This window comes from Micropterus salmoides, unplaced genomic scaffold, assembly GCF_014851395.1.
Source record: "Micropterus salmoides isolate LMB-PRFRI ecotype aquatic unplaced genomic scaffold, ASM1485139v1 Ms_hic_scaffold_380, whole genome shotgun sequence".
NCBI classification, from domain to species: domain Eukaryota; kingdom Metazoa; phylum Chordata; class Actinopteri; order Centrarchiformes; family Centrarchidae; genus Micropterus; species Micropterus salmoides.
In genome coordinates, this window is record NW_024043151.1 from 1 (window position 1) to 17,901 (window position 17,901).

General features: G+C 39.0%; 1 protein-coding gene across 1 annotated transcript; it reads right to left on the bottom strand.

Annotated features, from left to right (window-relative positions):
• Positions 1–14,018: 14,018 nt before the first annotated feature.
• On the bottom strand, positions 14,019–17,088 carry LOC119884946 (protoheme IX farnesyltransferase, mitochondrial-like). The gene is made up of 4 exons (XM_038695221.1): positions 16,973–17,088; positions 15,589–15,731; positions 15,020–15,416; positions 14,019–14,197 (listed from the first exon to the last, which is right to left on the bottom strand). The coding sequence occupies exons 1-4, from the start codon at positions 17,001–17,003 to the stop codon at positions 14,034–14,036; spliced, it is 735 nt and encodes a 244-aa protein (XP_038551149.1). The 5' UTR covers positions 17,004–17,088; the 3' UTR covers positions 14,019–14,033.
• Between the last annotated feature and the right edge of the window lie 813 nt (positions 17,089–17,901).

Genomic DNA, 17,901 nt, shown 5'->3' on the forward strand with positions numbered 1-17,901 from the left:
AACGGAAACAACGAGCCACTTCTTCTTATTTGCCATACTTCTCTCATCCTGCACTGTGTTGTTGGGTATGTTTGTTTTCGTTACATTGCTGTCTACAAAATAAAAGTGCATAAGCCATCTGTCGGAGCCAAATCAAACAAATTACTGTATTTGAAATATATTTTTCATACAAGTAATATTCATACTGTTTGAAATAAATTAACAGTTTTCAAAGTAGTTTCCGTTTTTTGCAAAAGGAATTAAAAGCGTGTCCCATATGGACGCCTGTCCCAAATAAAGGCAGGGTCAATTCAGTGATTTTAGCAAATAAAAGCCTGGGCTATTAATCAAAGTTTTATGGTATTATGAGCAAAACCAAAAAAACGTGGTCATATCAAAACACAACATTTTTTGTATGCCAAGTATCACCTGTGGCTTTTTACTGTTCAGGCTATGCTGTGTGATTACATAATGACGGACTGAAGACTTGGGTGGCAGTTAAGATTCAGGAAATTCAGTCTGAATAATAGTCATTGGAGACCAAGCAAGAGCTCTTTTTTAAATTTCAAGTATTAAGAGCAGAAGCTGAAAGCACGGACACAATTACTCTGACTACAGAGTAGTGAGACATGACAGCAAGTCTAAATCTAGGGTGCATGGTAATAATGTCACATCTTCATAATGCTACAGAGCACATTACAATAGTGTAGAGACAGTTACATTAGGTGCTATATAATGCATGCATATTCAGAGCAGCCATTAGTGATGGAGAAAATTCTTTTGATATGTCAATTTGCCAACATGGCCATAACCAGCTGACCACATGAATGCACATAATCTGGTTTTAATTAATCCTGCCTCTAGCAAGCTATAGGCTCTCCTCAAATGGCAGGATGGAAAGCCTAACAGATTTAACATTCTATGTGCCATTTTAAAACAAATTACATCCACTATAATATAAAAAAGTAATATGCTGTACAGATTGTAAAGCCCTATGAGACCATCTTACCATTTGGGGCTAAATAGGTAAACTTCCCTATTCAAGTTTTTGAGCCTGTGTAACACACCCAAGGCCTCAGGAAAGCCTTGGTGTGTGTCGGTAACCATTTTGTTTTCCAGCAACGATGCCCTTGCCCCAAAAGCTTCTCGGTTTGAATCAAATTAGCATTCAGTGTTGGCTGACGGGCAAGCCATAAACAGGGCTGCTTTTGTTAATTATCCACGGATCTCAGCATTACAAAGAGTGTTCCCACTTGCCTTTGGCTAAGTTACCTTCAGATAGAGAGGGCAAACTTGAGTTTCGGGGGGGGGGAGAGGAATCAGTAATCAAAAATACATACATATCATCTTTTCCTCAATATTCTCACCCGCCTTGAAAAGACACACTGCTCTCTACTTGTTCAACGTTTAGCTACCGTGAAACCAGTAATGTCCATAGAGGACATCTTTAGGTGTTTTTTTTAATCTCAAGCAAAGTGGTTAGGAGTTATCTTTGTATCCACATGTACAATTATCTCTAAGGAACTTAAAAGGAGGCAGGCCAAAACAAAAAATGCTAAATAACTTAAATTTCAGCTCAACAGAAAACAACAGGCCATTTCATGAAATTATGTATTCACCTATCTGTTGTTGCCACACATCAGAACACTTTTTCAGTCATAATACTTTTACTTTTACATATGATAATGGGTAATTTTGAGCTGTTCAAATAAACAAAAAACATTTGGGCTAAGGTCTGGCAATATTCAGTGAGATTACATCTATCGTATAGGCATGCAAACCTCTGGCCTCAATCTGCTAATGTTCAGCAGTGCAAAGGGTTGATGACAAGCAGAAAGGGCCACTTCTAAAATGAGTGCATCTTCAGCAACCCATTATCACCGTCCACAATCAGCTTCAGTATGACACTAGTGCCAGAGGAACAGTTTGTCCTCTAGACATATGGGGGCCTGTAGACTGACTGCCTCCATTCACTGATACCTCTACAATGCATGCTGGAGGTGCTGACATGCCACTATCTGTTGCAGTGGGAAAGCAAGTCCAGAACGGTCAAAGGAAACTGAAATTGAGACACTGACAGCACCATTACTGTTACACACAGCTCAAGAAGCTGTTTTCTGTACAGACTGTTATTCTAAGACAAATTCTGGTATGGACCTAACCTGTTAACCATAAATATTCAGACTCTGCCCTTTAACCTGCAGAAATCACTGCCACAAGCAGTAATAAATAAGACAGAAAACAGATACATCCGATGGAGTGTCCTAGTTGGTTTAACAACATTTACTCAGCTTGCATGAGGTCAGCCAAATGCAGTGTGAGATGTAGAAAGGTTCACTGGTTCTAGACAGTGCTAAGGTGGGTGGTTTCCCCACTCTGACTCAAGTCTCAACGGTGACTGCATCTTGCCGTATTGGTCACTGAAGCCCATAGTCACAGTGTTTTGTTAAAAACTAAAGGCTAATCAGGGAGGTGAAGAAGGGGAGCTCTACCTGCACATCTTTATTGTGGTGAGGTGTGGTTGCCCAAACATGCTGAGGCATTGAAAGCTCAGAGAGACACTGTGAGTGAGTAGTCGTGTGTCTCTTAAGTGTGATCTTCACAAAAGATGTTGTGGACAACCCCAACGAGGAACCACGTATTCCTTTTCTTTTCATGTAAGGATACCCTCTATTTGCGTATAAAGGCTTGAGTATACTTGGTTCAAAAATAATATGTGGCTGAAGCGAAACGGGTCATGTGCTTATTATATGTTGATACAATACTGGATATATTGTATGTGTTGCACTCTTAAAATAACCTCTAAGACACTGAAGCAAAAATTAAGACATGCCAATCAATTTGTTTAGGGAAAGTGACCATTTTTTACCTTAATGCTACCTAGAGTTAGCTGATGTGGCTATGTAAGGGGAAGGGTGTAGTTGAGGTTGGGAGTCATGGAGTAAAAAAACATTAGCAACCAGAACTGGCTTTAATACACCTTGTGTCATCTCTGATCGCCAGGTCAGTGGATGACAAACCAATGGAGTTTAATTTAAGAAGGATACAGCTACCGTATGAATATGGAATATTACTGTTATTAGCAATCGTAATAATCTGTCTCATACAAGTTTAATTTTATGTAAGTTATGGTATCATTTTTGGAGTCTCTAAATACTGAGCGTTGACTTATAGTATTATAGCTTGTCTCATTTGACACAAATGTATGTTGAATTGAAGAAAAGTAATTAAAAAAAAACAACTTGCTTTACTTCTTTCCAGTATGTCTCTAAATTCACTCTGTTGGACTCATTAAATTTGATAAGGCAGATTTTATTGATAGCATGAGGAGAGCTGGTATTTTAGGGTTTCACATCAGTAGGAAAGCTGTGCTGCTTAAAATCAACACCCTTTAAGTACTTCATTAGACTGCTGCTGGTCCCTGCCAACACTCTTATAAATGAATTGCCTCTAGCTCCAAATCCATCCACTTTGTTTGTTCAGCTCTTCTAAAACACAATTTCTGCAGTCAATAGCTACATCAGAGACACCTTGTTTTTGAAAAACTCTACTGGATTTAACATTATCAGAACCAGGACTTTATCTGCACTATTTTGGAACTGGTTCTTAATACACCATGCTTGTGTAAATCAAAGACAATTCCTTGTGCACACACAACACATTAAATTAAACTGATATAATGAATAAATATGCAATTTAACTGCAACATTGAAGCCAAATTATTTTAAAAGAATGGTATATTAAAACACAAGCAATCAAATCAACATTACAGACATTAATGGGAACCAGAATAGTATTAACATCCTTGTATCTATCCCTAACTAACACTAACTGACTAATGCTGCCTGGCAACAGTTTTTGCTCTTGCTTCCCCCTCAGGCATTATCTTGAGGGTATATAATAGATGGATTTACCCTTCATGACTTTATCAGAGGAAAGCATCTGTCTCCCATCTGAGGCTGCAAAAGATCCATTTGTACAGTTTGAAATGTACTAGCACCCCGTGGCCGACAAAGACAAAAGCCTTTAAAGAAATTAACTATTAAACAGGGCTGTCTAGTTAAATATTCATTTTAATCCAGTACCAAAAGAGAGATACCCATCGAGTCCTTTTCGTGCCATCTTTCTAGGCAATTAAAAAGGAATTTTCATCCCTTCTCCCAGGCTGAACTGACAGCTTGGTGGACACCATCAAAAGAAAAAAACTCAAAACTATTCGATGTCAAAGATCAGCTTGCTCTTTTGTTTTAACTAAGCTGTTGAAAAACAAGATCTTAGGAGCAGCATCTGCTCTAAGGAAGGGATCTCATTTTTTGTTAAATTGACTGTTTGGCTAAGCCCCTGATGTGTTTGACCTTTAACTCTTAAAATCAGCCAACAAAAATGCACAAAACATAATCCTTTGACAGAAAAAAACACTTTTGAACAGTCAATTACACAACATAGCCAGTGGAACTAATGTGACAAGAACTGATACTTTTACAACTCCATCCAAGATATCTTTGAAGCTTTCCATGCAAGAAAAACAAATACAGTACGCCTTCAATATAAGGGTTATTTTGGAGGTATCCACTGCAATTCATCAAATGGACTCTGGTATGAGAATGGTTGGGGGTAATTCTTCAGCAGAATGAAAATAAATTGCACAAAAAGGATAGCAATGTCATCATGCTAGAGGTATTCCATAGCACCCGTTGAAACCATATCTTCTGTCACTACTTCTCAGCAGGGAACAGACACAAATTCAGTGGTGGACGAGTTTCACTGTCTTTGAAGACCGCAGTGGTTGGTGAGGTTTTAGCGGCTATGAGGTCTTGTTACAACTAATGACCCTCTCAAGAGGTACTATGTTATGTGAGGTACCCCAAACTACAATCAGAGGAGCCCTATCCTGGAAAATTATTGTGGCAGCAGCCTTGACTGGTGGGGCAAAGCAATCTGCCGCCAAATCAGCCTGAGGTACACTACTACCACCTACTGCGCTGCTAGTCATCTAGAGAGTTATACAGATTTAAATATGAAACACATATACAAATAAGCACAGCAAAATTCTTGTTATGATGTCCCAAAACAGCTTATGCCTGCACAATGTTCACGACATGCTCACTTTGTGTCACAGTATATTGTTTGTGATTATGCTCCCTTTACATGCAAATTAGATTTAAAAATGCACTGGAAGATAATACAAAAGTAGAAGACATTTTAAGTAAGACTTATTATTGATTGGCTTTTTTTTTTTTTTTTACAAACAAGACTTAGGGGCTTTCAAAAAGATGCCATGTTGACATGAAAAATGGAAGACTGTTAAATAAAGGGCTCCAATTACCACATTGTTCATCTGATGGGGATGTAAATAGCCTCAAATTAAAGCTGAATTTAGTAGACAATGTTTAATTTGAAATCAAATGTGCTGCAGAGCCACAACAATAAATATGTCACAGCCCTAATACTTCATACCCAATACTGACAGCACTATAATATACACATTACCTAATTTTACTGTGCTGGTGTTACCCAATTTGACCAAGTGTGATTTATGGAATTACACCAAGGTCGACTTGTAAATTTGCATTAGTACATTTTAAAAACCCGTACAGATTACACTAGTTACACTAGATATAGATCATGGGAGATTCAATATGTAAAATAACATGAGGGAATTTCTAGGCTCAATTCAGATCACATTTCAGGTGGCAGCACACCAATCAGACCTCCAAATGTGTGGATAAACATAATATCACGGTCGTTGTAAACACTATAAAGATGGTAGAGATAAAGTCCTCAACTGATGCAATAAGCCAGCATTGTAATGGCATGTGCTTGAATCAATAGATTCATTAGTCATTAGATTCTGGGGAGCTTGACAATGCTTTTTAAGATGAAAGCATGAGCTTCCACTTTATATAGTGACTTTATGGTGACACTGCATTGTGTATTAAGATTTAAATAAAATCACAGTGCTATCAATTTGAATCAATTTCCATTCTTCTGCTTAATAAAAGCTTCTACAAGTAGCTGTAGAAATATCTAAATCCTTGTCAAAAATGCTCATTACTACGCTTTTTTTTTTAATACAGGGTTGTTGTACTACAAAATGTCATCCCATCATAGTTTACATTCAAAGAACTAGGGCTGTGCTATATGATATCTATCGTTTGACGATAGAAAAACGTCTATCGTTTACAATTATGCTTGTTTATTTCATTGTGTGGCAAATTCCACACTTTACCATAATATTTTGGTTAATCAAATACATTATCATAATGTACTGACAAATGTCTGCATAACCTATCCCCATGCAGTCGTGTACCCATACATGCTAAGAGTCTGACCAAGATGTACACAGCAGACATGCAAGAGGGTATGCATAATGCATGCCTGCACAGGACAAGAGAGAAGGGCGTAGCTTGAAGTGGTAGGATTGGATGGGCTAGGGGCTTGTGGGGGCTCGCTTATGCGTGCCAGCCTCAGAAAGCTTACCACAGGAGAGAGACAGACACAAAAGAAAACTCACTGTCATGGTCACCAAGGCAGAAATGACATTAAGCAGCCACAAAACAAGCCAGCTTGAATTTTCATCAAAACAAACACGCGAGCTGACATGGTGTGACTTACACTATAGCCGCTGTCAAAACAGTCAAGCAGTACTTATTTGACAGTAAAAGGCCATATCAGGTCTTTTTACACTGCTGAGGACCTCAAACTTCCCCAGGGTATTTTAGAATCCAGCCTGAAACTCTCGTCTGACCCAATTATCCAATTAGCTGAAGTAGTGGCCAGACTGGAAGGTGATGACGGCTGGAACACCTGTGGAGGTTGAGCCTGGTGTGGGGCCTACAGGTCCTGAAGACCAGACCAAAAAGCAGTTTTCTACTTAGGTTAGCCAGGATTCTTTCCCAGAGGGACATAAGGAACCCTGTAGTGAAACCTTTGGTGAGACTTTGAGCTGGCTGAGCTATTTCAGAGTATTACCCTGTTCAGCTGAACACCTCTACACAGGCTTTAATAGCAAGAAAGAGGTGTAAGCAAGACAACATCCTAAGAAAAGTTCATAATTGCCAACCCATGAGAGCTACTTGAACTGGAAGCTCAAATAATTACATCCCTTTGCTGCTGGAGCTGTCGTCTCTGATTGTAAGACAGACATGACAGCATTAAGTCTTTTGACTGTGGTTAGAAACTCTAGACAGTGAAATGCCTTTGTTACGTGACTCCAAGTGCTTACACCCTTCCGTCAGTTTCCTAAATAGAGTAACATTTTAAAAAGAAACCACAACATTTCTGTTTGCCCTACGGGCACTTCCCAATGGGACAAAGAGCAGCCTTGACTTTTGACAGCTCTACTGAAGGTCTGGCTGCCACTTCCAACAGCCAAAGCATTTTTCTCTCCCTCAAGGCATTTTCCTCCTTTACTCAAGGTAATTGGACAGTTGTAGATACAGAGCATTAAGAGATTAGGGCCGAGCATCAGAATCCATAGGAAGGGTATTTCTCTGCTTGATTTGTTTGTCAGGCTTTTGTTTGGTATTTCATATAAAATGGCATCTAGCTTTGATCACAGCTAACCACACTAATTATGAAGCACCAGTTTTTCAAGATGAAAGAGAGTAAAAAAAATAAAATATAACCTGGCAGTAGATCTGAAGGCAGGATGCTTGCCTTCTCCATTCCACTCTTTCTTTTCAGGATTATGAAAAGCAAATGGATAGCCAAAGTGTTGAGATCAGTTACACACAGGTGAGGGTGTGTCTTTGACAAAGAGAGCCGACAGAGTGCGTTAGTCCATCACAAAGAAGTGCAGAGTTCCACCACAGTAGCAGTGCAACAGACAATTATGTGTCACACATGACATCCCCTGTGCCTCCGTGTGTATAATTACACGGAGGAAAATTACATTCTTCTCCAAACAAAGCAACACCAACAACTACTGTTACATCTTATGTAGAAAGGCACATACTTTCCATACCGGACAAGCAGGGGGAGGCAAGTCACTACCAACTACAAACAAGTTTACTTTCCTAATGATGTTTATCCTTTTAATCACCATTTAAATGAAAGATGTGACTTGTCTGATAACCTACTTCAAAGTCAGTCTAAGGTGGCTAATTTGTCTGAAACAATAATCCCATCTCTTGCCAATTAAGACTATGGTAACATGCAAAATGTGAATCTGACTAGTGTGAAGGTTCTGGCTCCCATGCCAGGTAAAAGCCACAAAAAAGCAGTTCTTAGCCTCAAACAGAGTAAGCACCGATGAATTTCAGGCTAAAACACACAAAGCCATTTGTGAAAACAGAGAGAAATGTTGAAGTAATATTCCACCAGGATCTCTTTCAATTCACTGTATATTTATCTACAGAAACCATGTGAAGCATTCTCAAAATACCATACATTCTACCATAAGACACTTTTACCCACAAAGTATAATCCAGTAACTCTTTAGACAACCACAAAAGCCTCATATAAGCTGCTGTAAATCATTACTATCCGGAGGGTCCATGTATACAATCAAATATCAAAATGTTTCATGACTTCACACAGTTTTACGACTGGTCTATACTGGTTATATACATTAAAAAAAACATTTAAAAATGCTATGACAGTGAACATGAATGTCATTATGGACTAGAACTTGAAAGGTGAAGACAAGAAGATTTAAAATTTTTGTTTCGAAAAATGCTAAAATTGACCTACTTTTCTAAAAATGTGTTAAATGAAAATATCTAAACTTCACACACACAAATTCATTTAATTTGCAACTACAATTCTGCACATCTGCTCTGAGCTTCACTTTTGCCCATGCTTCACCTTCACTGTAGGTCTGAAACTAAACATGACTGGAGGAGGCCGAGAGAGAGGCACTGAAAGGCAAATAACATTGTTTCAATGAAATATGAAGCCATGTTGTATCCTATCCTCAGGCTGGGTTAGTTGAGAAAATGAAGACTGACAGGACTGATGTGAGGGTGGGCCCACAGATAAAGGGACACCCAGGGTACGAACACTGGCCTTCGCCTCTTACATCACTCAACACTCTGAACGTCTTGGAGATGGAGTCTGGGCTACTCTCAGCAGACTGAGCAGAGGGGGACATTTTTCAAATACCTGAAGGGTATTTACACACCTGCTCAGTGTGACGTTGAGGTGCACAGAGGAGTTGGAGCACAGCTCTGTGCAGGCCACTGAAGAGACAATACAATTTTAACCTGAGCGATGGACTGATTGACACTAGTCACACCTGACCACCAAAACAAAACTGTGTTAACATTTTCACATCGTATCCATAGATGTAACCCCTTGAGGTGACAAACAGGAGGGGTTAGACTGTGCCTATATTATAACAGAAAACAAGTTAGGGCGCAGGACGTGTTTACTTGACTTGGTAGTTCACTTTATTATTGTTGTAAAACAATGAAGGCAGCAGCTGGAACGTAGGTAGCAGGGCTGAACGATTTATTGCATTTGCGATTTTCTCATCGCAAAGGCTGTGATTACAATCTGGTCACATGACACGCGAGAGTAAACCAGTCTGCAGAAGAAGCATAAACTTTGCACCTTACGCCATACCTTGACTTGTTGTTGTAAAATGGCCTTAAGCTTGGCAGAAGCTGACACTACAGAAATTTAGTGTCACACAGGGAATGAAAGTAGTGGTTGTGGTGGGTGAAATCTTCGGCCCATCCGCGCTTTGGCGGACAGGACAAATGCACCTTACTACACGATTACCTTACGTGTAGTAAGTAAGCTCAGGAACTATCTATGTAATGGCGTTTCAAACCAAACCCACAAATCCGAAAGAGGCCCAGTCTGTCCCGAGTTACTACCAATGCGCTGCTTCCCTGCTAAGCATTATTTTCCAAAGTCAGCCCTAGTTGGTAGGCTGTTGAGGGTAGGCTTGGGTGGGAGGTGGATGGGGGCGTTGGACATGCAGTGTAATGAAAGCCTTTGCCAAATTACAGGCCAAAGACACTACTAAGCTGAGTTCAATCTAGGGCTGAGGGACAGGTCACCTATTATACTAATATTTGTAAGTCACGGAGCAAATTCCTATGTACGTCAACAAATAGACAGCAGAAGGTGGCTCCATATTCCATTATAGCTTCAAAAAAAGCTTTGAGCAGGGAAATAATAACAGCATTACAGCCAGCTCAATGAATTTTTGAGATGCGTAGCAAAAGAGGAATGCAGAATGGATAAAAAGGAGGGATATACTGGCTCTTTCAGCATTTTCTAGAGCACAGGCATCACTATGAGGACAACCGTGGATGTCGGTCAACATGCATGTTCATGTTTGTATAACATGTCAACCAAATAATCTATCATGCATTAAAAGACCAATAGATCTCTTTCCAGCACTGAGTCCTCAACACTTTCGTTCCAAAAAGGATATTGGTATTAAAAAACAAACAGATTTAAGACCAGAAACATCTGTACTGTTTACTGCAATTCTTGAAACAATTACACAAGCCATGTGTTTAATATTTTTAGCTTCATGGAATCTTTGTAGTTTGGATAAATAAGCTTCAGTTAATAATTCAATTTACACATGGTTTTTTAGATCCACCTGTGTAATCCTACAGTAACTCCTTTTTGAAGCTTATAATGTTCAGTTTTTGTTGACAATGGCCCTGTTTCAGAAAGCAGGTTTAACAAACTGAATCTAACCCTGAACTCTGTTGACTAAACCTCAGATGGAAAACCAAGTTTTCAGCTCTGAATTAAGCTCGTGGGTGGTGAATGAAAAAGGCTATCATCAACGGAGCGCCAATGCTATGATTCACCAAGGCTAAAGGTAAATCAAAGGAGAGAGCATCTATTTTAATCCAGTGGATTTAGAGATATTAATGCATGTGTACGCGGGCCGTTCACATTTATCTTTTAAAAAAAGAGCTTGAGTCAGACTGGGGAAAAGTGTCAATAAGTTAACACCAAAAAGTTTTATTTAGTGTTGTCAGTTAATGAGGTGGTATTATGCTTTTTGGCTTTTCCCCTCTCCTTTATTGAGTTATATCTCTTTTTTTGTGCATGTAACAGGTTTGCAAAGTGAAAAAGCCCAAAGTCCAGCCCAAAGGGAGTTCCCATCTCCCACAGAAAACTCTGCTCTGAACGCTTGTAAACAGCTGGTTTGTAGTCCAGCCCTTCACTTCCTTTACTTGTGACGTCACAATGAAAACGCATCATAAAGCTTGCCAAGCGGCTAGCGGGGTCAGGCACGCCCTCAAACCAAGCTAGTCTGAGCGGAGGCCCTTTGACTCGACTCGCCTTTGTTTGGTTTTCCATTGTAGAAATGTTGTACCTGTACCTGCTTCCAGGTACTTTTTTTCTTATCACCTCACCGCCGTCAAGGTTCCAAGCGAGCTGAGGGAAACTAAAATGTAACATGAAAACACGACAGAGAGAATCGTCACTATTCACTGCCAGCAACAGAAAGTTTTATATTTTACAGGTTTCGTCTGGAATTTCATCACTAAATCCGCTTCTGAGAAGTTTTGAGGTTAGAAATCAACTGTGTAGATTTCGAATATTGACAGTTTACGAGAAGTGATGGCGGAACAAAAATGTGCTTGAATATTTTCGGAGTTGAGGAGCTCCGGTGATGCCTGCGCCAACCCGCGGGAGGAGAGTGAGCGGCCGGCCAGCCGCCCGCTCACAGAGCCCTCTGCTCCCACCGTCACACAAACCGCTGCAGCAACAACGGCAGAGGAAAACACAGCTGGAAGGTTTTCATACCGCTTATCTGTCTTTACATTCTCAGTAATGTTGAAACGTTTTAACTTAAAAAAGAGAAAGCTGTGTGGATCGCTGATGTGTGTGTCGCATTGAACATTACGTCGTGGCAGTCGTGTGTGGCGCCGCTATGACGACAAGCTAACGTTATCTGCAATGGAAAACGGAGCAGGGCCGAGTAGAGTCGAGTCTATCGATTTGCGCTATGGTAGCATTTTTTGGCAAGGCAGCACAGATCGTCAGAACACCGGCAGCAGTTCAACGTTTAGTCCTAAAAGACGATGCAACTCCGACTCTGTTTGGGCCTGGAAATTCACAATCACAACCTGTAAGTATGCTTTTAGTGGTTGTGAATTATATTTAAAATAAACATGGCAATGTAACTTCACAGACTGTTCAAGTGCGGAGTTGTTGTAAACGTTGGCTAACACAGCTAAAGTTATAACTATAATGCTAATGTTACACCTGATGTGAAAGCTACTGAGCAAACATTCAAATTGTTTGGCCAATTTTTATTTAGTTGAAATATGGTGATTTTTGATGTGGAACAATGATGTTGTGTGGTTGTGGACTTGTGAGTAACTTATACCATCTGCTAGGTTACGGTCGCAGTCTGAAGCGGCTTTGATTTGGATCACACTACCTTGTTTCTTACGACCCGCCCTTCTCTGCTTCTGATTGGCTAGTAGTCCTTACCTGGGAACTGCGCATGTGCAACTCCCAACAAAGATTTTGTACAAGTAAGATGCATCACTCTGTAGCTCAAGAGCGGCACGTACAACACACAGGGTAAAAAGAGGAGCTGCAGCAATGTGCAGTATGAGAAAAATATGGTGTTTTTTGAAAATTAAACCATGTAACCATTTTGAAAATCAAACCATGTTCTGGTAAAACCCCTAAATAAGATTTTGAACCTGAAAATGAGCATAATACCACCTCTTTAAGTCATCATTTATCTTACATTTTTACATTTTAAATATATTTGTTCAGTTTTAATCTAATGGGGAAAAAACACAAGGGCCAGCTACCGAAGATAAAAAATATAGTTGAAGATGTATACAGAGCTCAAAGACAAAGAAACATGATGTCAGCTCAAAATCTGATCCAGTAATTATGTGTTAAACAAAGTCAGTGAAATGCAGTTAACACAGTCAGAGTTAACGCACTTTTTTTTAAACTCTATCTTCAAGATTTTGCATCTGCACCACAATCCTGCTCACTCAAATATTAACATTTAATCATAATCAAATAAATATAGGAATTATAAGGGCTGCACAATTCATCAAAATATTATCGGAATAGCAGTATTGTCAAGTGCAACATCCAAATTGCAGAAGCTGCGATTTTTTTAATAAAATGCTGACAAAACAGCATTATAAATACTGTACTGCTGCAGTGCCACGGCCTACAAATCTTGTTCTGCAGGTGGAAGAAAACATGTCTGTTTGATACAAACCCCAACAAATGTCACATCATCATGATTTTAATTGTTTTTTCAGTGAAAATTAAAATTGTGATGCAAAAATGATAATTCCCACTAATCGTGATTCATATTGAAATTTGTATCTGTCAATATGATTTTGTTGCCATTTGGTGCAGCCCTAGGAATTATGTTCAATCAGTGCGACCAATCCTCATGAGTAACAGAGATAATTACTCATTGATCCTAAGTGTCTAAAGCTTCATACTATTTTTTTCAATTTAAACTGAGATTACACATTATGTTTGCTTTAACAAACTGACAGCTGTCTTGTGTGCACAGTCAGTGTTATAAAAAAAAGGACATGCCGAGGTTTTATTCTGAACTGAGGGTGACTTGGTGCTGTGTAATATCTGAATGTGAGGGCAAAAACATGACTGACACTGCATAAAAGCAGAGGCTTTAGACAGTCCTGCGTAACAAACAAATTTCTAACCAGGATTCTGACATACAGTAAACCCCCATTAACTAATGCGCTTTGATATGGACTAACTCAATGACGAACAGCGCGTCTGGCTCTGTAAGAGGGAGGATTCTGAGAGAAACTTTGTAGAAAGTTTGTAGAAGAACACCTGCCAGCGAGCAGGTCAGGTTCAGGAGTCAGTTACCACGAGAAGTTACCTCTCTTTCTGGAACAGAAAACCCAGAGGTTCCCTCATCTCAGGGTTAACTTACCAGGGTTTTCACTAAACCCACTTTCTTAAACAGGGCCCATGTGTTGATTAAATCCCATTGCCAAACAGTGAATGTTAAAAAACATTAATCACACATTATCAGATTTTGACATTTGGAGTGCTGTGATTAGGCCTTTATGTGGTGTGCAAAGAGCCAAATACAAAACACACACTCACACATACTGAAATAGACTTGCTGAGGGGTAACTGACCTGGTTGATTGAATTGGCAGTACAAGAGGCAAGGCCTGTTCCCAGACACGCCACGAAGAAGATGACAGGGTCAAAGGGCACAGGAGCCATTGCATAGCCAGCTGCTGCAGTCGTAACCACCAGTGCTGAAACCACCAAGCAGGAACAACAGAACAAATTAAAACAAATTTCAGTGTCCTTCTTAAGGTATTACTTCTTGAAGTAACAGGTAAATACCACTGCAGATGCAATGTTTTGTTCCTGTATTGATTCCATACACTCTTTCTATTTATCTGAAAACAAATTACCATCAGTCATTAAATTACTATCCATAGGTTATCCAGCTGACAGCATGTCTCTGTGTGGTCAACAAATCAGTTCTATTTAATCGGGATGCACCAAAATGAAAATTCTTGGAATATAATTTAAAAATTAAATAGTCAAAATGTGCTTTTTACTCAGTGTTACCCAATGGATTTGGAGAGACTATAGTGGGTGGGTCCAAGGCCTGAGAGGGCCCGGTACAGTAAATTACATGTGTCCATTAATCTTTTTTCCTTATTGTATGGACACCTTATTTTGCAAACTGGACGTTGTCACATTTGTATCCACGCTAAATCCATCAATTTCGACCCAATTTGATAAATAATGTTGTATGTGGTTCTCGTATCACGTGCATGAAGACTTCATAGCCTCTCTTCAGGTAGGACTCTCATACTGCAATACTTTTCTTTGTAAAAAGAGAAAATAACAGGATAAAGTCTCTAAGTGACAGAAACACTCAAACTTCTAATCTGTATATGGTAAATAAGCAGGTACTTTTGTATATGTAGCAATGACTATATCTCCGTATTTGCATCATGTATCTGTCTTATTTAGCAAGGCATGTATTCTGGGTAATTATTTTGTGTATCAACTTCAGTCTGTGCATATTATGCGACAAAATCAAGATGTACTGTGTACTCTACCTGTGAGTTTGATTTTGGCAAGCCTGGCATAGATATCTGGCAAGTCAGACACGTCAACCTTCAGCTGCTTCCATTGTCTGTCTAGACGTGCCTCCCTTGCCTGATCCGTCTCCATCTGGACATGTGGAGTCTCATCTGAAGTAACAACAGTACTGGACACAGAATCTTTCTGTGCTGTTGCATCTTCTGCAGCGGAGTTCAAGTTGTATAGCTCAGGCTGTGCCTTACTGGTGACATCCTCTGGCTGTGGAATACTTTCTGTGACCACAGGATCAATAGTTGGTATTCTCTGCAACTGTCTTTCAAGGCTGTCATCTCTCTCATCCACAATGGCCAAGACAGGAGCCTGTTTCGGGATGGCACGTTGGTGAAGCTCACTGTTGTTCTTTGCAACATACTGAAGGGGAAACAGGTGGACAATGTGATTATGTTATGACAACAAAACTGAATGCATATACAACAAAAATCACCTTCAATGTGTTAAGAAAAAAATGCATTGAAAACGAGGAAAACAAAATGTTTGAGCTGAAATGAAAAATAAATTAGATATCAGGCGCAGGGAAAGTTACCTGCCGTTTCAGGAAGCTGAGATGCTGGTATGTCAGCCAATTTGATGGATCTCTTCTGTGCAGCTGAATAAGGCTGCGAGCAGTCTGGTTACATCGGGGAAGAATTTGAACTAATTTCTGTTTCACACTTAAACCAACCAAACCTACAAGAAATACAATTTTTAGTCATTAAAATAGATTATGGTTGGGTTAAAATATGTCGTTCATAAAAAATATACAGATAACACACATGACAAAAACTAAAAACAAATAATGAATGCATTACATGGAACTATAAACAGCATGTATCACAAACAACATGTTATCGATCTAACCAAACACTTAAAAGTTATTTCTATGATGGTCATGATAACAAAGATGCTGAGACCACTTTGTGCCTGCAGTGTAGTATCAGTATCATGATAATACAGCTCTACTCTTCCCCATTGTCTCACTAAGCCTTTGTGAGACTTAGTATGAGTATGCTTTGCATACACTCTGTTGCTAGCTTATGGTGAACATTTCACTAAAATGAAAGCAGAATAATATTACCTTGCAATAAATCGTACTTTCATGAGGGCTATAATGTAACTTTTATTGAGACTGTTTTACAAAGGTGTTGACTCAACTTTATGGTCCTTGGGGCAATTCGTTATACTGAGAGGTGTTCCTAAAATGGTATACACCACCCATTTACACGAATGAGGGTAGACTCAAATATTAACAATACCCCAGAAACGTTTTAACATAATCTAGACAAACATTATAGGAATGTGTTGCCAACAGCGTCCTTACTATAACAGACCTCTACATGCACATAATAATATTGATGATAATAATAATTTGTCCTGCATCCTTTGCATTCTGCTCACTGCACTATTTGTCAATCTGTCTATATTGATTTTGTTTTTGTTTATAGTGTGTATTTGTGTTCTGTATACTGTAGCCTGTGTTTCATTTTATTATTGTGTTATTGTCTGAGTAAGCACATCGTGAGCAATGTACAATCCTGAGTCAAATTCCTCGTATGTGTCCACATACCTGGCAACTAAATCTTATTCTGATTCTGACCTGTCGCGTAGCTAATATAACAGTTAAAATCTCACATCAACATTGTTTTGTAGCGTTAACATTTCAATACAACAGCTCACACACTGCCATTATAAAACCAGGCAGTAATTAGCTAATCTTGGTCTCTGAATACGCGGTTGACTTCTATTTAAGGTCACAGCTAGCCTCCTGCAAAACATATCAGGTGCCATCCAGATAGCTATAACATTATGGTAAGCTAGCACGCTAGCTTCCGTCTTAGCTTCAAAGGCTGTTTTTAGCGGGTGCGAACTTAAAAATGACTTTCAAATGTTACGGCACGTTAGACGCAATACGACATACTCTCCTGTATTACCTGACAGTCTGCTACATGGCGTTTTATACATGTTCTCCAATCATAAAGCCGGCTCTCGTTTCGACCTCTTCACATGCAGCATGCCGCCATTTTGACCCCGTTAGGTAAAGACAATCACTTCCGGGGTACAAAACGTCAAGCGCTCTGTGAATAGATGTGCAAGAACATTAAGGCTGGTAAAACTGTCAACATACGGTCCTCTTTTAATATCTTTACATAACATAGACTACTCCTGGCAAACTAATTATTATTTGTGTCTTCTTCTTCATATTTCTATGCCTTTCTGTAACGTTGTATTTCTCTATGTCGCGTGTGCACTTTATTCCTCTTTTTGTAATAAAGATTTAAGGAAAAAATATAGATATACAAGTAATGCTATGTGAATATATGTTTATCTCATGGATTTATGATATATCTATGGTCTATATAACACCATTTTAAAAAGTAGAAAAAATGATATTTTCCTGACACAAATGTGTAGGCTGTATCACTTTACCAGATAATAATATGATAAATGCCTTAAATTATGTCTACTGCTTCTAATATAAACGAAATTTAGGTTTGATTTACAATCATATTCAATAATTACACTGTATTGTATACAGTAACATAATATAATATAATTTCACAGACTTATAAATTGTATTGTATTTTTGTGATGTTTTCCATTAGACATTATACTTTGTCTTTTTCAATGGTTTCATTTGGGTTTATGTTTTACTGGCTACATAACACTGTAAATATTCATGTTCAGTGTTTTTTCACTGTATATATTTTGGCGTGTCAGTAAGAAAACCAGGTGTATATAATAAAATTAATGATGGCTGGATTCCATTTAGCTGCTTCAGTTTCCAGACCCTGGTATTTTGCTTGCTGGGTTAGGGTTTCCCCCAGGAAATTGTTAGGCAGAGGTGGCAATAAGCCACCAT